Genomic DNA, 25,573 nt, shown 5'->3' with positions numbered 1-25,573 from the left:
GACAGTCAAAGTGGGACTGTGGCAGCCAAAGAGCCCAGTGAAGTTAAGCCAAGCCATTGGGGGCTAGGAGGCCCGAGTCCGGACCTGCAAGAGGAAGGGGGGACCACAAACCTCTCAGACTGTGTGACATTGAAGCAGCTGGGCTGCAGGCTGAGGAAGCCAGGGCCAATACCTGTAGGATACAGGGAAGGCCACCAAGATTGACTGTTTGTATAGCTGTGGCAGCCCAGCCAAGGCAGGCTGGAGCCGGCGATAGACCTGCAGAGAAGCAGGCTGAGACTTTATTGGCAGACTAGCTGCACACTTATTACAGAGGATTCAAGTAGTGAGCTAGTGCTGAATGAGAGGTCTAGGTTGTTTATTATTTTCTATTTCCTGGTTTCTAAGCTGGAAAGCAAAGCACCATTGAATTTAGAGGCTGGTCGGGCATAGATGGGGAGGAGCTTCACACATCTAAATTATTTAAAGTGCCAGCTCCAGCTATCCTCCTTCTATATACCCCAGTGTAGTAGCCTCCAGTGTCCCCTAGTGGATGAAAGAGAAGAGAAAAGGTGGTTTATATTGTATAAATCGTGCTGCCAGATTGAAGCTAGTGATTTCTATAATACGAATGTGCTGCTAGATGGAAACTATGATGTCAAGGAGTCTTTGTACACATCTTTAGTTATTTCGAAACTGTCCCTACTTAAGCTCTATGTACAAAATGTTGCCCTTCTAATTTAAAATGTGCCCTTCCGATTGAAATAAACACACACACATACATACACACATTATATATATACATACACACATACATACATACACATACATACACACATTATACATATGGTCTAATGTTAACAAGTGAAAAAGTGCTGCTACTGTACACTCACCTTCAAGTCGATAACTAAAGATTGGACAAGGTGGAATATGACGGAATTATCCTCCCAGTTCACATATGTGGATGCCTTGCATAACTTAACACAAGCAATTGCAGCACTCTCTGTCAGTGGTTTTCCAACTCCATGCCCAGTTAAAGCTTTCCTGAGGTTTTCAAGAAACAATTTCTAGAGAAAAAAAAAAAAATATAAGGTCATTAATTTGTATAACAAACTATCTCTTTCAGTAACCATATTTAACCCTGTGTTTTTTACCTCAGGTGGTCAGACCAGTTTTGGAATTAATACACCTCAGTTGATATAGCAGGGATTCAATTTTCATTTCTATATCTCGAATTTTTAGGGGGAGACAGACTGGACAATTATGGTTTTAAAAAAGCACTGACTGAGGTCAAACTGATGAGACCTTTCCCACTTTTTACTGGAGTTTCAGACAAACCTGGAAGATGCTCTTGTGGCAGAGTAAGGTGCAATCTAATATAGATTGCTCTGTTTGTGTTTTCATGAAACAATTAGATATTCTGTGTGTGATCAGGGTTCCTCAAATTAAAGGGCATATTTTCGGAGAATGGTATCTTGCTAAGATAAACAGGCCGGGTATCGTTGGGATACGCGAGAGATTTTCCCAATCATACACTCAAATTTACTAAAGGTGCGTACACACTAGAAAGATATATCTAAAGATCAGCTGATCTGCAGATGATGGTTGTTCATAAACACTGAACAACCATCACTGCCTCTGTCCGCGGGCCCCGCTGGCTGGTGTGTGAGTCACGAACCCCTCTCCGGCGGCCTCCGCAGCAAGTGTACGAGTGGTCAGCTGACTGCCCATATACACAGCACGATAAGCAGATATATCTGCCATCGGCTGTGCTGTACAGCCGACACGATATGTCTGAACGACATCTTTCATAGACATGTACACACTGGCTGATGTGCACACAATATGTCAGCCAGTGTGTACCCAGCATAAGAATCGTGTTTGACTAGTGTTTTCCGATGGTCTATGGAATAGTGTTTGATCTTGTGCGAGTTCAGTCACACTGAGATGAAATTAATAGACCTGCATGTGAGAAGCATGTTCTGCAGAAGTACAGCACAGATCAGTGTGATGTGTAATAAAGGGTTAACATGTAAGAAAAAAAAATGGCGTGGGGTCTCACCCCAAAAGCATAAGCAGCCCTGGACCTCTGAGCCCGTTCTGGTACAGGAAAATTGGGGGACAAATCAGCATGGGTTCCCCCTATTTTCCTATAACCAGCACTGAGCTGAACAAGCCGAGGGGCATTATAGCACTATAACAGGGGGGGACAGCATGGTCAGCCCAGGGCTGGCAACCCTTGGAAAGTGGGCAGTCCAAAAATAAAATGGGATTCCCCCTCCAAAGGATCAAGCCCAGGGCTCTTCTCTGCACCCGTAAATGGGTTAAATACAGAAACAATATTGTTTTTCACAATGAGACTACAGGTCCCAGCTAGCCTGCCATGCAGCACCTGTAGAACCATGCCGCCGACACTTGTATCCCCACTGTGAAGGAAAATTACCGTATATATATATATATATATATATATATATATATATAATTTCTCTGGCTAATCCGCACTCACTTTATAAGAGAAATAATCGCTGGGGTGCAGTATCCAACTGTGGTCTAGGTGAAACCACTAATATAGAATATATTTTCGGGGTGCACTCACCAGACTTCAATCCAAGTTTAGTATAACAACTTTATTCCATGGAAGAATAATCCGAAGTTTCAGTACTGTTGGGACCTTTGTCAAGGTACCTTGACAAGGGTCCCAAGAGGATCGAAACGTCGAAGTCTGGCGAGTGCACCCCGAAAATATATATATTTTTTTATTATATTATATATATATATATATATATATATATATATATATATATATATATAAAACAGGCCACCCAGTTATTTTAACCATTTATTACACATTCACTTACCCCCAGGCTGTATACTTACCTACTCCATGGCACTGGTCGTTCCTCTTGTCCAGTAGGCATCCAGGTGGTCTTGGCAAAAAAATTAAACGAATACCTGATTCGGCGCACACAGAAGCGCAGTATATACATACCATATTATACAGCGATTCCTCGGAGACGGACAGGACACCCACGTGGTTTCCTGCAGCTTAGCCATAATTGGCTAAGACTCAAATCACTCTTAACCAATCAGCGGCCGCTGTCATATGACAAATATACAAAGTATGTCTCCCGGCTATACAGTAGTGTAAGCCCCCAGCTGGTTCAGCCCAGTGCTGGTTATAGGAAAATAGGGGAAACCCCACATCTGTTTTTCCCAATTTTCTTGTACCAGAACAGGCTCAGATGTCCAGGGATGGTTATGCTTTTGGGGGGAGCCACACCATTTTTATTTCTTAAATTGTAACCCTTTATTGCACTTATAGCACAGAAGCATGCACAGATCTGTGCAAAACTTCTGCAGACCACACAGTTGAGGAGGTGGTCTATTTGAAACTTCTCTCTTGGGACGAGTTTGCTCCATGTTCGATCGTGTTATCTCCGTGTTGTATTCCTGTCTATTGAAAGCACTTGCAAGTTAGTTTGATGGTGTATTGAATTATGTGTCTCTCTTCGGCCATATTTTGCAGATCAAATCATGTTTTTACACCTGTGTTTTGCCTTTTGTAAATCTCAGTGTTTGAAAATCACGGGAAACTCGAAGAAATGCAGTCACAACCAGACAATTCTTATTAAATAGACCCATAATGGTCACTGAGATTAGGACAGTCAGCAGGCACAGCAGCCAAAATGTGAAATGTACAAGAAATAAAAACAGCACAGATGTACAGACTTGTCCTCATATACTATGGCTCAAGTCATGCCAAATAGCCCCTTGCGGCGTGCGGCACTTGAACATCTGTGTGCGACAAAGAATCATATCTGTGAAAAAAGGGTTTCGATATGGGCGGCCTCGGCTATTCTGCCGCTACATTCTGTTGTGCTTAATCTGCAACATTATACTAGAGCAATAGTAAATCTAAAAATTAACATTGGGTTACCAACCATGTTAACCTAAAATCAAAAAATAGATTGCATGCATATAGATTGCTTCCACATACATTGGCCAAAGTATGGCAAAAAATGGCTAAAATGCCACTTTACCATGATTCAGTGTTTGGTAATCCCGATAGAAGTCAGGTCTAATAACTTACTGCTATGTATTTTAAACCGTACTGATGCCAGTGTTTATGTTAGTTACTAATGTCTGACCCCATATTGTCTTCATCTATAAAATGGGCACAATGAAATAGACCATGTGCAATGTTATTTTCTGATTAACTTGTATATTTTCTTTTCATATTTTAATTAAAGCACACAGTAGGCTCATCTTAGTACGTGTGATTGCTATTAACTGTAGTTTAACAGTATAAATAGATATTTAAATTTATTAAGAGGAACATTAATAACAGAGGGATACAGCTTTCTCAGGTTCTCTCACCTTGTTCATTTTGTTTTCTTCTACAACTTCCTTGGAAATGTCCTGGATAATTTCAGGGCACAGAACGAGTAAAATTATCTGCAAAGGCCACACTGCTACTTTTCGCTTGTTGCTTTCAGCAAAACTATCCACAAGGTCAAATAATTTCTCTGCACAGTCTGCAACAGAGGAAAAAACAACACTGTCATATCGTCTAGTGTGTACCCGTATTCGTTTTATAATATGTATATATGTATCAATATTTTCCATGCCAGTTATTTACGGGTTGCGGTAATTTTGATTATTGCAAATTATTATAATTTAAATTGTTTGCGTCTTTTTTTCACCACTTTTTTTTATTTAATGTATGCGAGTGTTTTTCTGATATTTCTAATATTGATATATTATAAGGTGTATGCTGTGATACTATGACCTCTGCGTTACAGACATTCTTTATGTGGAACGCAGGTTTGAGGAGTCTTCCATGCACTGCAAATATGCTCCAGCTTATTCTCCATCCAACTAGCTGATAGTAAAAAGAACCTCAGACCTCAGACACAGGGGAAATGCAAGTTGACCACTTACTTGTGTTTATGAAGCCTGAGACACTATAACTAGTGGTACTATGACATATTCCAATTGTTAATTAAGTTTCCCTTCCTCTATTTTTACCCAACACTGAAAGGCGTTCGAGAGTACACTAGGCTTACCAAGATGGACTGTTCTCGCATAACCCAGTTCTTACACCAAAGTGTGTTTGCAGCCCCTACATCACAGGGAACCCCTGATGAAGTCCTGTAGCATGCTAAATACCACATTGCATTTCATTAAATGCGTTATTCACCGATTTTCCCTTTATGAGAATATTTGTGTGTGCTTGAAACTGTTCATATGCTGTTTTCCCCAGAAACACAAATATGGAAAAAAAGAATACCAATTGTGCATAGCATGTGCTTCAAAGGACAGAGAAAGATTATATCAATATAAACCCAGGTGTGCAGTCAACCCTCCACTATGTGCACAAAGCTTAGACTATTTTGAGCAGTACACAAGTGTAACTTCTATTACAAAAAAAACAACTTACCTGCCATATCAGTCTGAGGTCTCTGGTACAACTTCGTAAACTCATCAGGATAATTTTCTACCCAATTCCAAAATGCCTGCAAAAATGATAAATACCCAATATAAATCACCTAAATGTCCAGCGACACACAAAAAATTTGAATATTCAAAGCCAAAAATTAGTGGACAGACTTCCTACAACTTCCCTGCACAATGAGCATGTTCCTACCAGTTTACTGGATGTTCACAATCTCATTAAAACTTAGAGGAATGTGACTAAACTTTTGGATCCCGTAAGGTGCCCATCCACTAGGCGATTAAATTGAGCAACTGAACGATAACGACGTCGTTATCGTTCATTAATCGTTTGAAGATCGTTCACTAAAATGTCTAAAAACGACCAGCGATGCGCATGCCCGCTGGTCGTTTTAGACCATCTATCATCGAGCTAACAAGCTGGTCAACCTGACGACAGCATGTTAGCAGATGATTGATGTTCCTACACTGAATGACTGCTCGTTCAGTGTAGGCAAATCACATACTAAACAGACAAACGACTGCACGATTACAATGTCTATAATCGTGCAGTCTTTTGCCTGTCTTCTAGTGGATGGGCAGCATTAGCAAAATCTGAAAAGCCCACTCTATAGTTAGTCTCCATCCCTCAAAAAAGTTCTCTGCACCAGGATATGTTGTGATTTATAATTGGAAACAAAATAGCAATAAAAGGGTATAAAATAGACAAAGAGGTAAGAGGGCCTGCTTGTAAGCTTACAATCTACATGTTTTACTAATACGCAACATTGCAACTCAAGTAAGGATGGGAACCCTCGCTGTACAAAGCCCAAGTATTTATACTGTTATTTTATTTGAAGATAGAAAAACAACTTAAATACTTTATACTTATGCTACTCTTATGCTTCTCTGCCACTAATCATTTTCTATTCCTGACTCCCCAACCAATGTCCCCACCATAATAGTATCACTGCTTATGATTTTTACAGAATATTTGTAATTTGTTTTCATTTGAATCTGTAACTGAATTGAGTGGTTCACAAGTCAAAACACATACACTGAACTCGGGAATATAAAAATTGCTAATTGACAAAAATGTTCAAGAAAACACATTGTAGTAAGCAATATATTACAAGGGCTGTAAACCAATTACTTGCATTAACCTGTAAAAAGGCAGTGGGTGTGTAGTCACAGATGGGCAGGAAGCACTGAATCTAGGTAGTTAGCAATAATTTATACACAACTGCTTTATATCCACATTTACAGTGAAAATGGTCTAACTGCTACAGGAATTGTGACCACTACCATATTAGAAAATGGATTTTAGTAGTCAAAATTTCCTATTTCCAGTATTGATTAGAAAAGATCTGCAAGTTTGGGGGACAAGAGATCTGAAAATGTTTAGCAGTACTGTGCAGAGAGGACACCACGGCTAGGAATTAAAGAACATTTCCATGACTTAATGGTCTGTGTGGCTTCTTCATTTTATAGACCGTTGAACACAAGTTCGTTATAAAAAGTTTAGTTTAATGATTGACAGAGGTGGGTGAAGCTAGATAAGTATTGAAAAAGTGCTAACATGGCACCGAATGGTGGCCTTCTAGGATTTCAAATGGATTGATGATGAAATATTGGCATTATTAATAACAACTGAGGGCAGCTTTGATTTCAGAGTGCTAAATGGTAATTTAGGAGGTAGGAGTAATTAAGCAACCAGAAAATTTGCAACATAGAGAAATAAGTAGAGCCAAAAGCGAAATGGTCTGTCCACGACAGATGGCTAATACCTGCACTAAGGAGATCATCTAGAAAGACCATGTCTAGGCAGCAAAAATACTGTGGAGTTGTTGAGTACCACAGTATTGAGTGAAATCTTAAGCTGTGACATTTTGCAAACATCTAGCCTGTAGAAAAATGTAGTTGCATGTGGATAACAGGTCAATGCTAATGTCTAATTGATACGGTTTCTGTTTTGCTAAGGTTTTTATCCTACTTTGGCAAGCCTGAAAGTATGGAACCCACATGCAATTATTACTCAGCATCAACTCAAACATCAAAATGTCTAAATTGGTAGGGAACTTCCTAATAAGGCAAAAACAAACATTTACAACTTGCTAGACAATAGTAGGGCAATAAAATGGGATTTTGGTTCTTTTCATATAAATCCATTTCTCTTAATTCCATGGGAGACACTGGAGAACACTAGGTATGGGTGGTGATACTGGAGTATGGGCACTAAATAGTTAAAGCTTGACAGCACAGGCTCCACCTCCCCTATATCCCACACCCTGCCCTGGACAGCCTGTTATCAACAAATCTGAAAGGACAGTAACAGAGGATAAAAGTAAGCAAACTAGGCACACAAACATACAGCATGAACCCAGTGGAACTAGACCACCAAACCCAAGAAAACAACTCCAAGCAAGAACCAGGGGCTTGAGGGCTGACGTCCAGTGTCCCCCAAGAAATTCAGAGGGAAGGATTTATCAGGTAAGAACCAAAATCCCATTTTCTCTTTCAGCAATGGGGGACACTGGAGAAACACTATCCCAAAACAGTGCCCTAAGAGGGGAAACTCTTCTCTGATGTGCAAAAGGACTCTTCACTGAAAGCTAGCAGATACAGGCAAAGCAGTCAAATCTGTAGAGCTTAATGATGTAGGCAGAGGACCACGTAGCCGCCCTACAAAACTGTTCCACTGGTGCACCATGCCGAGTCGCCCAGGAAGTGCCAACTGACTGGATTGAATGGCTAGTTACCAAGTCCAGAACTAGCTTGTTTGCCAAAGAGTAGACCTAGTGGATGACCATTTGAATCCACCTAGCAATAGTCTACTTGGAAGCAGGCACCACAAAGCACAGAGAATCTGAGCGTCGGAAGGCCTTGGTACTGTCCACATAAACACGGAGAGCCCACACTACGTCCAACAAAGCAGGATATGAGAGCGGATTTCGCTGATCGTCCATCGGAGAAGGCACCACAATTTCCTGGTTGATACGGAACTTAAGAGACTACTTTCAAGATAAAATCTATTGTGGTACGCAGCAACGGTCGGTCAGGGTGAAATATCAGAAATGGCGACCTATGAGACAAGGCAGCAAAGTCAGAGACCCTCTGGGCAGATGAGATAGCTGGGAGGAACAAAGTCTTCTACGTCAGCCATTGGAGGTCCACCCATTTCAAAGGCTCGAATTGAAAACTAAGAGTCCATAGGAGTAGAAACGGATGGGAAGGTATCCGTGGGAACAAAAGGGAGGTTGGATGTGAAGCATTCCCTAGAGAAAAATCTGCACTGATGTTTTTACTGGAAATAGACTGAGGGCCGAGACCTATACCTTGAGGGTAGAGAGACTGAGCATGAACCCTCCTAAAGAAAGTACAGTAGCCTGGAGAAGCAGATAACTACTGAATCCAGCTTCCTAAATGGAACACAAGGCAAAGTAGGCTCACCACAAACAGTGAAAGGTCTAAGCACAAACTAGTTTAACGTGCACAACAGCATCAGAAAAACTCCTGGCGTTCAGTATGGCAGTTTTAACAGCCACCCTGGCAAAGCCGGATGAGGGAGATCCCAGTACAGGAGCGGACTTAGAGATGACAGGGGGGAACCACAGACATCAGTCTGAAATCTGGCCTATCTGTAGCTACCAGGATGGCTGACCCACTCTTTATTGACACTGGTGGAAATAAATATCAGAGGAAAACATCCATAGAAAAGATAGCAAGTCTTGGAGCAGTACCGGGCCAGCTTTCGATTGTGTGAGGACATTATGTGTACAGAAGAACGGACCACAGCCTTCCACAAACAGTTAAAACACTGCTGCATGGAGGGTTCACTCCCCCATGTGAACGTCCTTATTACTGAGGTAGTCTGCCTCCCGATTGTATACTCCCGGGATGTAAACAGAGATGGGAGGAACCTGCCAACCTGAGAATGTTGCTGACTTATTGCATGGTCCCTTTGCTTCTTGTACCACCCTAATGATTTATATATGAGACGGTAGTTACGTTTTTGACTGGACTTTTACCACCCTGTTATGTAGAGGAGGCTTTGCCTGGCAGAGGGATCTGTAGATTACCCAGAGTTTCAGAAAGTTGATGGAAAGGAGGGACTTTCGAGCCGTACATTAACCCTGGAATGTGAGATTAAGTGCCCCCCACCCCCTTAGACTCTCAAATGTTGTAAGCAGTATCCAATCCTGGAACAGGAACAGGAGCCCCTAGTCCAAGTAGGTGGTCTGAAGCCAGCACAGCAGGGAAATACATACTTATTGTGATGATGAGAGGTGTTGGGACAAAGGCTGAAAGTGGGATTGGTTCAACTTGGAGAGAAGTCCGCTGCGGATGCCTGGAGTGAAACTGAGCAAATTCACCCATGTCAAACATGGAGACTAATTCACCCAGAACTCTGATGCAGAAGCGGGCTGACATCCGACGCATCCTTAGGAGAGATTATAACATTGCCTGCAAGAATATAATCTTGTCCATGGAAATGAAACCTTGCTGGGATTGGTTGTCAAACAGGTCTCCTAAGTGGAGGATCCATTGAGACAGGACTAGCACCAATGTCTGAGCCAGCTGTATGACTGAAGGACCTGAAGTATCAAGAGGAGTTGTTCCTGAGTCGCAATCAGGGGATTGTTGACGTAAGGGATAATCTTGACTCCTCAAAGCAGCAACCCCATGGACACATTACCTTTGTGAACAACAGAGGTGAAATTTAGAATCCAAAGGACAAGGCCTGATAATTGGTAATGCGAGAAAACTGCAGCGCAGGAAGAGCAGATGGTCTTCCCAGAAGGGAATAACTAAATAATTGTGCTTGACATCCAGGGACACCATGAAATCACCAGGTTCCAAAGTACTCATGATTGACTGGAGTGTTTCCATCCTGTACCCGGGAACCCTGAGACAGACATTGAGCAACTTCAGGATCAGGATGGGGCAGTACTCCTAATCAGCCATATCAGAGGAAGAGACAGGATTAAAAGGCCAAAATATACTTGGCGATCTAAAAATGCCAATTTGGAAGAGACCAGGGTTCTGCAATAAAATACTCCAACTGAGCAAAGGAAGCAGCCTCCTCCATTGGGGAGGGGGGAAGAGACTGCGGCTTCCATCCCCGTGAGGTCCGTGGACCATCCGGAGCTACTGACTGCAGAGCTGGAGATCAGGCTTCCAGAGCAGATATGGCAGATGGGATCACTTTACTACATTTGTTTCTGAATTTCTCAATAACAAACTTTTGACTTAAGAGTGGTGTGAAAAAATTCTGATGCACTTAGTGTCCAGACTCCTCCTGCACCACCTATACCCAAGTGTTTTTCCAGTGTCCCCCTATAAATGAAATCGAAATTACAATATGTATTTCAGTGCTGCTATATATTCTTCGCGTATGGTTTTCATGAGCACCGTATGTTTATTTTCAAGATATTCCCTACTAAGGGCCGTATTCAGTCGTTTCGCCTCTGCGAAAGAGTTCCGCCTACCCGACTTTTTGCCTACATTGCGTGTTTTGGACGCGAAAACTGATCGTGAGTGTCCCCGCCTTTCACCGTATTCAATTACTAAACAGGCGAAAACGGCAAGCGGCGAATGCAGAACAGGCGGAAAGTAGTCAGAACTGGGGAAATCAGTCTGTACCACAAAAAAAAGCTGCACTAACATTGGGGATCAATGTAGAACTGTTCCAATTGCCCTAATAAAACTATTTTGGGTACTAAAGTTGTTTAAAATCCTTGTTATTAGAGTCCTTGCAAAAATGCTGAAGAATGGCAGCAGTATTTTTTGGTGAAAATAAGTAGTCTAGTCAAATTTGGGGTACTTTAATGTCTCTGAAGTGAAGTTTTAAAAACTTAAATTCGTCCTGCATACAAGCACCTGCAATCCCCAAAATACTTGACCTCTTTTTAGAGCACCCCCAGAAACTTATTTTGCTAGTTTTTGAACTTGTGCACCCACTTTTTCATTTTCGCCCCAAATTTCAAAGACGTTTTTTGGGGTGTTCCTTGCTTTTTTTATTTCTATTTTGGGGTCAATTGTCCTATGGGGGGATGTACCAAGGGTTCTGAGAGATTTCCCAACATCTGCACCCCAAAATATAGATTTTACACTTTTTTTTATCTCCTGCTATTCTGTTGAGAAAAAGTTTCACCTATTTCAGTGCCTTGACTTTTCGCATATGCGAAAACAGAATAGAATTGAATACGGAGATAAATTTTCAGGCGAAATTTCGCACACAAACGGGCGAAAACGTCTCTTTGCACCTAATTGAAGACAGCTCTATGGATAATTTCTTACAGATTATTTTGTGTAAAGGATGAACAGTATAGTTTGCATTGTAAAAGAACATTAACGTCCCAATAATTTATACCTTTTCAAGACTGTTGATAACCGCCAACTGAGCCACCTTCTTCAAAGATTTAAATTTGAAAACTGTCTCTGGAAAAACAAATACCATCAAGTGTTACATTAATATTGCATTGATACACTTTGATTTGGATTTAAAAATATAAATAAAAAATCCACTATACAAAACAAATGAGGATAGGCATGTTCTGTAGATTAATTACACTAACCTTGTAAAAGCCTTTTAAGTTTTGCGCAGTCCACATTAATGTACTGTATCAAATCTAGATCATGAACATCAGCATTGTCCTCTGAACAAACGGTCAGTTCCTGCAGCCTGCAGACAGTAACAACATGATAAGAACCAACCAAAATCACAATGTATGCCACAGTCTGAAACTAGTCCCATACATGTATTTTTAATTAAAAAAATAAATAAATAAAACATATCATTGAAAAATACTTTTGCTAAAGGTATAAAGTAAACTAGAGTTGCAAAATATGTGGGTTGGGAGAACAATGGTCATTCCAGCTTCTGTTTCCCGCCAATTATCAGAAAAACTATATATTCTATTAGGAACCAGCAAATTTGGGGTGTGAAAACAATGAGACATTGGAACCCGATGTCCACAGACAAGCTAGATGTCACCCCAAAATGGTATGCATAATCAAAGACTTTACAGTTTGCATTTTTTCCCAGTTATTACACGGGTTTCCTCCCACACTACAAAGACAAACAAGTAGGATTACTGGCCTCTGATTAATACATCCCTAGTGTGTATACGTTTTCTCCATGCTTATACGGATGTAGTCATGTACAATGTCCACATTCAATTGGAATACAGAGCAGCAGCAGTCACACTATATTCTAAATTCACACATTTCCTTTGCTTCACAGGCATTTCATATTTTAGAACGCAATGTACACTTAGGAATATGTATAAATGTACTTTGCCAAAATGCTATGTACAGAAGAGGAACCACGACGAAACGCCCACGATGGTCCCACAGACCAGGTAGAATGTGATGTCGCCGTGTTTGGAACAGGGAGATCAGCCTGCATGTAAACCTAAGAGATAGTCATAAGCAACCAGAGCCAGAGTTTGTTTATTAGCTGGCCAGCTTCATTTGTGAAAACCATATAACACAAAAAGAGCATCTGATTTTCTAAAACAGTTTGTACGATCCACATATATACTGAGAACACGAACCACATCCAGGGAGTCTTCAGAAAGGTCTGAAGACTGAAAAGCTGGAACCCCAATCCCTTCATTGACATGAAAACGGGACAGTACCTTAGGAAGGTAATACCCCAGTGTACGGAGAACAGCTCTATCCTGGTGAAAAATCAAAGAGGGGAAGCGACAAGAGAGTGCTGCCAAATCAGTGACACTGCGTGCAGAGGAGATAGCGAGGAGAAAGTGTCTTCGTTGTCAACCACTTCAAATCCACTGAGTCCAGAGGTTCAAATGGGGGATCTTGTCATCCCTTGAGAACTAAAGGCAAATCCCACTGTGCCACCGGTGGGACAAAGGGTGGCTGAACTTGGAGAACACCCTGGGAAAAAATTCTAACGTATGGTAGAGAAGCAATCTTTCGCTGGAACCAAACTGACAGCACAGAAACCTGTACTCTCAGAGGTCTAACCAAGACTGGAGAAAAGCAAGTACCCAGGAAACCCTAAAAATCTTAGGGTCATACTATCTGTGGGAACACCATTGATCAATAGAATGCCTAACTCTGTAGAAGGGGGCAGAGGTAGGCTTTCGAGCCCTAAGCATTGTTTGGATCACAGAGCTGGAGAAACATTTGGCCCTTAAGATGAAAAACTCAAGAGCCATGCCGTCAAAAACAGACGAGGTAGGCCCGGATGCAGACAGGGACCCTGCGTTAACAAAATCGGCCATAGAGGGAGGAAGAGAAAATGGAGGGACTGTGTATAGATTCCGTATGTCGGTGAACCAATGGCGCCTTGGCCACGCAGGAGCTACCAGTATTACTGTGCCGTCTTCCTGCTTGAATTTCCTGAGAACCCTTGGGAGGAGGGGAATCGTAAGAAAGAAATACGCCAGCTTGATGTCCTACTTCACTGCCAGCACATCCACGAAGGCGGCTGAGGGGTCTCTGGTCCTGGACCCATACCTTGGAACCCTGTGGTGGTGACGTGAGGCCATGAGGTCCAGGTCTGGTAGGCCCCATTTGTTTACCAGAAGTTGAAAAAACCCAGGATGGAGAGCCAACTCTCCAGCATGTATGTCTTGACAACTTAGGAAGTCCGCTTCCCAGCTGAGGACTCCCGGTATGAATATTGCCGACATAGCCGGAAGATGACGTTCTGACCAAATCAGAATGTTTGTCACTTCCCTCAAGGCTGCATGACTTTGCGTGCCTCCCTGATGATTGAGATAGGCTACTGTGGTCGCTTTGTCGGACTGGATCTGAACCGGCCTGCCTTGGAGTAGGTCCTGTGCCAGGATTAGCACTCTGTAAACTCCGCGCAGTTCCAGGATGTTTATGGGCAGGTGACTTTCCTGATTTGTACATTTTCCCGGAAAGGTATGATGACCTGTCACTGCCCCCCATCCACGAAGACTGGCGTCCGTGGTGAGATGAACCAAGTTTGGAATCCAAAATGGGCGACCCTTGTCCAGATGAGCCTTTTGTAGCCACCACAAGAGAGACGAGCCTCCGGAGTGAGAAGGATCCTTTGGGACCGTATTAGATGATACTGCTAGCTACTGGGAGATAATCAATTGCTGCAAAGGCCTGAAACGGAACTAAAAACATATTCCACCATGTGAAAGGTGGACATCATTGACCCCAGGACCTGCATCGCTGATAGAAAGGATGCCCTTCGCTTGCGTAGCAATTTGCATACTCGCAATATTAAGGCACACATCCACTAGCAGACCTCAAAACGACTGCACGATTACGACATTGTATTCGTGCAGTCGTTTGACAGTCTGTGCTGTGCCTACACTGAACGAGCAATCGTTCAGTGTAGGCACATCAATCATCCCTAACATGCTCAACCTGACGTTTTTGTCAGGTTGTTCAGCACGTTTGGTCGATGATAGAAGTCTAAAACGACCAGCGGGAGCACGCATCGCTGGTCGTTTTAGACATTTTAATGAACGGTTTGCGAACGATTACTGAATGATTACAATATAGTTATCGTTCAATCGCTCATTTTATTTATGTAGTGGATATGCACTTTTTAGGGCCGAAATCTTGTCCTCTGGCAGAAATACCCTTTGTGCCCGAGAATCCAGAAGTGCCCCCAGTTGTACCATCCGCTTTATTGGAGAAAGAGAGGATTTCTTCCAATTGATGATCCAGCAGTGTATCTGTAGGCAGTCAATGGTCAGTTGAAGATGGTGTTGTAGAACAGCTGGAGACTGTGCCAATATCAGAAGGTCATCCAGGTAAGGAAGTATTCGGATTCCCTGATGCCTGAGATAGGAGGTTATAACCGCCATTATTTTGATGAAGACCCGAGGGGCCGTTCATATACCAAAGGGCAGTGCCTGAAATTGTTAATGATGTTGTAGGACAGCAAACCGTAGAAATTATTGGTGGGATGGGATGATAGGCACATGTAGATACGCATCCTGAATGTCCAGGGAAGCCATAGAAAACCCAGGTTCCATTGCCAAAATAATTGACCAAAGAGTCTCTATACGAAACTTGGGTACACAGAAACTTGAGGGTTTTCAGATTTAGAATAGGGCGATGAGATCAATTTGGTTTCTTACGCAAAAATAGATTGGAGTAATAACCTCTTTCCTTGTTGAACCACAGGAACCGAGATGATCACCCCTGCCCGCAGCAGGGAGTAAATGGTCTCCTAGAGGGCCAAGGCCTTGATGGAATCTGAAGGGGGGGAGTCGGGCAAAAAAAAATCTGGGGAGGATGTCTCCGGAAAGTGAGAGCATACCCCTAGGAGACCACTTCTCGGACCCAGGCGTCTGTTTGATGCCAGTAGTCCACAAATTGAAGAAGTCGGCCTCCCACCCTGGGATCCCAGCATCTATAGCAGTTTCTCCCAAATAAGAGGCCGTTTCCCATAAGTGGAAGATATAAGTCAACTGTTCTCTGGTAGCATTCGGTAGAGTATCTTGTAATGCCCCCTTCCATTCTTCAAACAGCCTTGGACACCAAAGCCACGGCTGGTCGAGTAACAGCTTCAGACAATGAAAACATGATTTAAGACATGTTTCAAGTTTTCTATCTGTAGGATCTTTAAGGGAAGATGCAGACGGTATATGTAACGTAGCACTCCTAACTAAATGTGTCACATGAGCATCCACAGTAGGAGGGACTTCCCACATTGTACATTCAGTAGGGAGGAAAGGATACAAAGATGCTATTCTTTTTGTAGCATGGAACAGTTTATCCGGGTTACTCCATGCTTCTTCCATAAGTTCAGTGAGCTTCTCAGACTTAGGAAGCTCAGCTTTTACCACCTTCTGGTGTTTAAACACTGGAGCCTTAGTTCTAGGAGCTGGCTCATCATCCTGTATATTTAGGATTGATTTGACCGCCCTCACCAAAGTAGGGACAACCACTGTAGAAGAATGGTCCTCCGCTCCTGAGATAGACCCTGGAGAAGAAACCTGCGTATCATCTGATTCTTCCGATTCTGAGCAGACTAATAAAATTACATCGTCCGCATAGGCACTTTAGTGACTACCGGTCTGTTCGACTGTAACATTTGTTGAAATGCAGCAGCTGACTGAGCCATACTCTGACTTGAGTGGGCATAAACATCCATCCAGGAAAGATGTACAGGGGGAACAAACATAGCAGGTTAGAACTGCTGTGGTTTTCTTATTAAGGGAGGCATCGTGGGAGTAGCCAAACAGTCCATTAGCTGCGTCATAACCTGAGACGAGGAGGACAGGGGCTGGTAAACTGGGTGGAGAGGTGGTTCTTTATAACAAACAGCACACAAACCATCCTTTATAAAGTCCTGTGGGGACAAGGCTGGCAAACAACTTTTACATGAAACCAGCACCGGGGCCTCAATTTCCTTATTCTTAGACATAATAAGTGCACCAGGCTCCTTCATCAGCACAATCACTCGCGTCTTGATGGGGTGTTCTGCTGGAGCATTTCTTTGCTAGATACTCTCACAGGATCCTCCTGATCGCATTCTTTGGATGAATAATGATGGTACTGACAGAGGATGGGTTATATTTTTATCTCTTATGTGTATATTTCAGGAATAAGCCTCCCTTCCAAAAGAGCAGGATCTATAGGAGTAGTGATGTTCATTTACACAGAAAATAAATAAGAGCTGCAATAGACACAGCAGCACTTAATTTAATGTATAAATTGACCTATTTTACATGTGCAGAGTAGTCTTTAAAAACATATTGGTAGGGGGTTATCCAGTACCTTCAAAAAGTAACAATTGATTCACTAATTAACACCAGGATCAACTGGGCCCATTATTTTCCTTTTATTTTACACTGAGGTAGGGGGGAAATGAGGTCTTCTCATCCCATTCATCCACACATGCACCGCTGGTGCAAGAGGCACCCTGGCTCCACTAGACATTAAAGTGATTTTTATGTAAATTTGCACTACACTTCAACAGATAGGAAGGTATCCTTTATCCTTTAAAATCTTACATGCAGAGAGAATGCATCAGTGCTCCAGATGCTGATGTGGAAAATAACATAACCGCCATCCAGCTTACCCTTTAATATAAGGTACTTACTGAGTAATGCAGTGATGATGTTTCTCCAGATTTAAAGAGGGCAATTCAATTGCCTATCACTCCCGTAATGCCCATCTAAAGTGACCGGGAGTTATTTAATTGTATGCACAGGCTGGCCACAACAACCGCATTCACACGCCCTAATGTCCGGAATTAGCAGAGTTAAGTGGTTTTTCCTCACGACCAGCCTTAAAGCCCTACTTTACCAGAATAAGTGAAGCCTCAGGGCTGGTTGCCCAAAACAATTGAAAAGCTCCTGGTCATTGTAGACCGGAGCGATAACCAATTGAATCACACAGATAAAGGATGGGCACACTGCATGATGCCTACAACTGTGCATATGGGCAAATATACACTTTTTTCTGTGTGTACGTATAAAAAAAATGTGCTCAGAGCATATATACTCAATTTTCAGCATATCATGCCACTAGTGTGCAAGTCACATTATAGACCATATACATGGAAAGTTACCAGATAATTTATTTTTCATTGTACTGGCTCGCACCTTGTAGAAATACGACTGAACACTGCATTAAAGTTATTGCAGCTTAATGAAAACAGTACACCAGATGCAGAAATCCGGAGCTCAGCTGCATGTTGGTTGCCTTCTCGGTGTGTGTGAATAAAATGGCATATCTCAGGTAGCAGTTGTTTTACCAGCATCGTCTCATCCAAGCGCATACAGTCTTTCGGTTGCTGAAATAAAAAAAAATAAAATAGAAAATAAACATGGAGATAAAAAAATTCAGATGATCAAGAAAATACAAGTTACGTGTTTTGTCTTATAACATTCCATTTGGTTGAACGTTGTGTGAAGTTCTTTGAAAAAAAAAAAAAAAAAAACAGGGTCAGCACTCCTCCTGCCTCCCCCAGGTGATTTTAACTGGTATGGGTCCTTGCATTGCAGTACACACATCTAATGGGCTCTATGATAGGCAAGACCTAGATAAATTAATTAGTGTGTTAGTATTAGAGATGTTAGGGACCCACCTGTATAAGGTTCACCGTGACGTGGTAGGTGGGCAAACATCTTTGGCCAAACATGTACTAAGAAACCTTACATTTAAAAGCATGTTAATTATTGCAGTCTATTATAGATATTTTGATCATTTGTATTCTTAGTGCTTATAGTGTGCACCTGCCCCTCCCCCCCCTCTCTTTTTTGCTGTAGAACTACTGGTTTCAACATGGTAGCACCTATTATAATGTTTAATATTAGGATGTGCAGCCCAGCCCCTCCCACTCAGTATAAAGTATATCATGTTACAGTATAAAACAATGTATTGAACAGCATCAGAGTCAAACATTTGGAAGAATTACATATTATGAGCAGAAACAGTGAAGAGGGGAGCGGAAGTGGCTTTTGTGTCCCAAGGGAAGTTCGTCCAGGGTTATTAAACTAGGAAACACCTGCAAAAAACAATTTTTGCTTGCTGGCAATGAAAAGATCAGCTGTTACAGGTCTGATAGTAATAAAACATATTGCAGTATCCCTTTCTCCATTCCACTTTCAAATATAAAGAGAAAAAAAAAAAAAGGGAAATTTAAAAGCACTTACAATGATGCTGGACATGGCCAAATATAAAACTTAGCTGAGGGAACACATTCATTATATCCATTTCCCCCGTATATCTATTGGGATACCCTGAAACTATGAGGTACAGAAGTGCTGATAGGAGCTTGGACACATTAAGAAAAAAAAAGCTGGTGCTCCTCTCACTCTATAGCCCATTTCCTTGAGGCCAGCAGTTTGTTGAAATTTTTTTTTTTTTTTTTTAATTAAATGCCAACAGGAGCCATGTCCTTTTCGTTTATGCTGCAGATTGCAGTTTAAGTATTCTTATCACTTCTGCATAGGTTTATGTATTTACAGGCTACAGAGACAGCCATTTGTATAACTGTTACTTTATTTCACAGCCATGTGCCTGTCAAGCCTTGTATCCTGTGAAGTGTGCTCAGGTGCAACAGGCACATCCTACCGTTGCTTCCTCTTTCTGACAGAAGAGCACACCAGTCACTACCACCGCAGGTTGTGACAGCCGTCCAGAGGCAACTCTGAAAAAGTTTATTTCACCTGAGACCGCCCTCCAAATTAGCAGCTACTGTACAATCAGCTTTCTCTTCCCCTGCTGGGACTACAGAGGATATACTGAACAATCTTTAGTACTGGTATTTAGGCTTGAATGTAAGGCGCTGATAATTAGCAAGTCCCCTCTCTTAGTGCTTATTTAAAAAACAATTACTTTCCAGTTTGAAGCTCCATCGTGGCAAGCTTTTCCATATGTGGAACGTTATTTGTCTGAACATATGGCGCACAAAAACTATTATAAGGATATTAAAAATTAATAATTCTTTATTGGGTATACATTAAAAAAGGGGGTAATACCAATATCAGCGAAATAAAGGTTAAAATCAAGAAAAAAGTGACAAGAAAGTGAATATATGGTGAATATATGTGCAGAAATAAAGTTTTTTTGGTATTTTCAATTTTTAATAAAATTGCATTGGAATCCCACTGTGCATCTTCATTTATTCAATTATGATAGTTGTGGACTTTTGTAATGGTGTAATCCAGTATTCATAATATTATTGGTTGATACTTGAAAAAAACGAGCTCAAAGAAGTTATATTATTGATCCATTATTACGGAAGATATATAACTTAATGTCAATATATGATCTTATTTGAATGATGGGGGAACCCTTCTATTCAGTTATCTCGTTGTATAAAGATACTATGAACATATTCCTGAAATGGTCAATTAGTGGTATTTCTTCATTAGAACTACTAATTACGAGTATTAAAGGTGTCAAAATATTCACCGTCTAACATTAAACACCAGCTGTGTGTCTTACTCAGACACCTAAGATTGATAATACAATCAGAGTCTGGTAGTCACGTTGTAAATATGGACAAATATGATTTATTAGTTGGAGTGATTCACACAGTTGGTGAAGGGGCAGTATTAGGAGTTATAGATAGAGTTTTTAAACATAAGCCTAATAAACCCAAAACTAATAAACCCAAAACTTCTACATTATACCTCCTGCCCAAGATTAATAAAAATGAGAAAGCTCCACCAGGGAGGCCCATCGTATCCGGCACTGGTAATCTAACGGAAAAAGCAAGTATTTTCGTTGACCAACATCTGCGTAAACACGTATTATCTTTACCATCATACGTAAGAGATACGATGGATGTATTAAACAAATTATACAACCTCCATGTGAGTCAGGGAGTATGGTTAATCTCTTGCGATATAGAAAGCCTGCATACCAGTATTAATCATCATAAGGGTATTCAGGCCATTAGATATTTTCTCAATATGGGAACATTGAATGATTTCCATGAATTCTTGACCACCTTGTTAAATTTTGTTCTAACAAAAAACTATTTTGTCTGCAACGAACGCCACTACCTACAGGTTAGAGGGACAGCAATGGGGACAGCCTGTGCCCCTACTTATGCTAACCTCTACCTGGGGTGGTGGGAGAAGGAAGTGGTCTTCCAAGAGTATCATGACAAGTACACTAACAATATTCTACTGTACCTTCGATACATAGACGACATCCTCATAATATGGGAAGGCGATAAGACATGGGAAGAGTTTATTACAATCTTGAACAACAATGATTTGAATCTCAAATTGACTTATGATATGAGTCAAAGTGATATCAACTTCCTAGACCTGACAATAAGGATTGATGGAGGGGGCCTTATCAATACCAATATGTTTCGGAAAAGCACAGCTACAAATAGTGTACTTCATTCATCCAGTTCCCATCTACCGGCCACTATCCGAGCTATCCCGAAGGGTGAACTAATAAGAACCAAAAGGAATTGTTCTACTTCAGAATTATTTGAAGTTAGACAACAGGAATTGAGGGAGAGACTATATAACAGGGGATACAGTAAAAGACTAGTCAAACGAACTACAAAGGATATTGTCAAATATCCAAGACATACACTATTACAACCCAAAATAAAAACACAGGAAGAGGACAAGATCAGATTCATTGGAACTTACAATGTATATTGGAGAGAAATTAACAACATCCTCCAAAGACACTGGTCAGTCCTAAGGACGGATAGTGATCTGGCCCTAATATTACCCCAGAGAATTCCAACTAGCTGGAGAAGATCTCGCAATTTGAAAGACAGATTAGTACACAGTCATCTAAATACCAAGTCTACATCATTGTACAATAAAAAAGGTTCTTTTAGTTGTGGACACTGCAAGGCCTGTAAATTTATGACACCCACAAAATGGTTGTTTGATAAATATCAGAAAAAATGGATTATTCAAAGTTTCATCACCTGTACCACAGTTGGGACAATATATATGTTAATATGCCCATGTGGTAAGAAATATGTGGGTAAGACATCAAGGCCACTTAAAGTAAGAATATTGGAGCATGTTGGAACAATCCGAAATGCTAGCCAAGATGCAGCAAAATTTAAACCTTTGACTTCAGTTGCTAGACATTTTCTCCAGTTTCATCAGAGCAATTTTTATTCTCTTAGAGCATTCGGAATGAAACACATCCAGATGGGAATTAGGGGGGGCAATTTGGATGAAGAACTCCTCAAGGAGGAGACCAAGATGATATTCCTAATGGATAGCATATACCCTAAAGGTCTCAATGAGAACAATAGCTATATTCCTTTTCTTTAAGCAACTACCAACATTTTAATATGGTAGTCACCATCAATTTCCTGGATATTCAAAATGGGAACAATAACTTACACCATTGTTAATCATTATTAGTAATAACGTAAGGGTCATTATAGTTAACAATCATACTTAACATCCATTTTTCCCTGACTCAAGTTACCTTATAGATGAGTAGGGCTTACTAGTCTCCCTTTGAAATTGTATGATGAGAAAATTAGATAGTATAAGAATACTAATAACTACTGAGTAATTAATAAAATATATCTCTCTGCAAAATCTATAACTTCATCTCCAATAAGTATAACAAAAACCTGTTTGATTAAATGATTAAAAAATTTAAATATGGACAATATCTTGACCTTTTTTGATAAAATTCTGATTACTTTATTTTTGCAACCAATTCTATATGATAGTAACATTCGACCTATACTATATTACCCGAAATTTGGATAATGAAGCATCTGATATCTCAATACATTGTCAATTTTTATGTATAATATCATATTTCTATATCTAATGTGGAATATATAATAATTACACAAGGATCTTAAAATGTATACATATATGTACAGAATTATTTTTTATAACTTCTTATATCACCATAGATATTTCACTACTTAATAGTTTTGTATGTGCTTTGCTTTTTTCCGTTGGTCACTATTCACGTTAATCAGTTTATTTTTTTGTGCATCCCACATTTTTTTTTTTTATTATATAATTTTATGCACCTACACTCTCTTTATTTATCATTAAATATTAATATTCAATCTTTCTTAGTACACACCAATCGTATATTTATCATCCATTGACAATGGATGTCTTCCTAATTATTAATATAGTTTTTTAATTTTGTTCACTCTTCACACTCACTAACACACTATATGGTATAGCATGACAATTATAATGTCACTGCTCTAAGATATAGATCTTCTTTTATAGGTAACAAGGTTTCTTAATTTCCCAGCAGGGAATATAGATACCAAATGGTATTATATTTGTAATATGTATCCATGTATGTATCCTAATCGAGTCTGTCCGATATAACTATGATCTCTTTTTTCCTAATATTTAATAGTTTATAAATTAATTCATAACATAGTTTACGATAATAACTAATACTTATTGAGAAACATTAGTAATAAATTATGTTAAGATGATCGATACTTACCTTATACTATATGTACAATGTGTAAGGCTACTTAAATTTATTGCTATTTTCTATGTAATAATATTAAATCTATACAGGGATATTTTTAATATTTAGGTCAATCTGATTGGTTATAAATGACACACCTCTGTTTAGGATTTCAAGACCTGACATCCCAGTGGAGGAATCACGGAGCTTTCTGCATAAGTGTAAACCATAGCGTGATTGGTCCCAATCGTCACATGTTCGAATGTAGCGATTCCATTGGCTCTCACACATCAAAATACTTTGTGGCAATACACACAATCGGCTTGCCTTGAAAAAGCGCACAGCGAAACGCGCGTCGGCACGCCCGCTGTGCACTCTTCCAATCTTTTTATACTATAATGTTGTGAATATGTGGTTAATGAAGTTGATTGTTTGATACAGTATACCATGGCGAGTCCTACTGAGAAATACAGCGCTGTAGCTTGATAACGCTCACGTGTGAGCTAATCTGTTAATGGCAACATAGTTGCAATTTGTATATCTGTAATACTAACATTGGATAGATCCAGCTGTGATATATGACGCTGCAGTAGGAAAGAGCTCACTCCTGTTATTCTTTAATAGCAATTCAGCACTATATGATGCAGGAAGATCATTAATATTGCAGTGAATTGTCAACCTTTGTATATGATTTTGGGGGACTCTTTATCTGCAATCCGAATTCTGTCATTATAATAAACTACCTAAGTGTGACGAATTAGGCTTATGTTTAAAAACTTATCTATAACTCCTAATACTGCCCCTTCACCAACTGTGTGAATCACTCCAACTAATAAATCATATTTGTCCATATTTACAACGTGACTACCAGACTCTGATTGTATTATCAATCTTAGGTGTCTGAGTAAGACACACAGCTGGTGTTTAATGTTAGACGGTGAATATTTTGACACCTTTAATACTCGTAATTAGTAGTTCTAATGAAGAAATACCACTAATTGACCATTTCAGGAATATGTTCATAGTATCTTTATACAACGAGATAACTGAATAGAAGGGTTCCCCCATCATTCAAATAAGATCATATATTGACATTAAGTTATATATCTTCCGTAATAATGGATCAATAATATAACTTCTTTGAGCTCGTTTTTTTCAAGTATCAACCAATAATATTATGAATACTGGATTACACCATTACAAAAGTCCACAACTATCATAATTGAATAAATGAAGATGCGCAGTGGGATTCCAATGCAATTTTATTAAAAATTGAAAATACCAAAAAAACTATTTCTGCACATATATTCACTTTCTTGTCACTTTTTTCTTGATTTTAACCTTTATTTCGCTGATATTGGTATTACCCCCTTTTTTTAATGTATACCCAATAAAGAATTATTAAATTTTTAATATCCATATAATAGTTTTTGTGGGCCATATGTTCAGACAAATACTTTTTTCTCCTCTTAGTAACTTAGCAAACATTTATTTTTGTCAAAATGGCAGCACCCCCAATTGAAATATTGATAGTAATTTACTAAATATGGGGTATCCTATTAATTATATGTTAAGTGTGCAGATGTATTTTTGTCCTCTTGCTTTCTTTTGATATATGTGGAACGTTGTCAGATATAAAAAAAGAGAGAGAATTTTGATACTAAGTAATAAATCAATTTTTGAGAGTCCAACTTTGTGACACTGCCACAATGGGGATGAGCTCATGGCAAAAGAACCAGCATTTAATAGGTTACAGTATAAAAGCTCCTCCCCTTAAACTCCTCAGTTTTTGAGTTACAACCAAACAAGATATGGTCTAATCACAAGAATAACAGGCACTCAACAAATTATTTTATGGGGGGAATTCAATGGTTTCCTCGCCCCCAATATCCCATCTAAAGTGATGGGGTGATATTCAATTTGTTGTCCCAGTGAGAACAAGTTAGTGGCGCCTATAAACATCATGCATCCAAATACCTGGGTTTAGTCACATAAAGCAGCTATACCCGTGCAAAGTACTGGGTGCACTGCATCCGCAGCACTCGTGTTCATTCGCACAAACAATTTAACTGCTTCCATCACTTTACACAGGATCTGCGTTCAGCACTAAACAATTGAATCCCCCCCAATGAGCATAATGGGAGGGAATGAAGGGGGCACCCATGGACTCTGTTACTTGCCGTTAAATCCATTTCTCAAAGATCCTATTTTCTACGTCATCCATAAGAAGGGACACTACCCTAGTGGTGTTCAAAAGCTTTTCCTAGGGAAATGTTCA

At 40.2% G+C, this 25,573-nt stretch overlaps 1 protein-coding gene across 8 annotated transcripts in view; it reads right to left on the bottom strand.

Moving 5' to 3' along the window:
* The window catches only part of NF1 (neurofibromin 1), a 297,405-nt gene that overhangs the window by 203,260 nt on the left and 68,572 nt on the right, over positions 1-25,573 (bottom strand). For all 8 annotated transcript variants that reach the window (XM_088456127.1, XM_088456122.1, XM_088456124.1 and 5 more), the window contains exons 4-9: positions 17,991-18,181; positions 11,991-12,097; positions 11,786-11,853; positions 5,420-5,495; positions 4,357-4,514; positions 873-1,046 (exon numbers count right to left, since the gene is read on the bottom strand). In XM_088456127.1, coding sequence (XP_088312253.1) covers positions 873-1,046; positions 4,357-4,514; positions 5,420-5,495; positions 11,786-11,853; positions 11,991-12,097; positions 17,991-18,181 — 774 coding nt within the window. The remainder of the gene's footprint in view (positions 1-872; positions 1,047-4,356; positions 4,515-5,419; positions 5,496-11,785; positions 11,854-11,990; positions 12,098-17,990; positions 18,182-25,573) is intronic.

The sequence above is a fragment of the Taudactylus pleione genome, unplaced genomic scaffold, assembly GCF_031769625.1.
Source record: "Taudactylus pleione unplaced genomic scaffold, aTauple2 ptg000687l, whole genome shotgun sequence".
NCBI classification, from domain to species: domain Eukaryota; kingdom Metazoa; phylum Chordata; class Amphibia; order Anura; family Myobatrachidae; genus Taudactylus; species Taudactylus pleione.
Note: the sequence above shows the minus strand (reverse complement) of the source record. Positions and strands in the feature narration are given on the sequence as shown.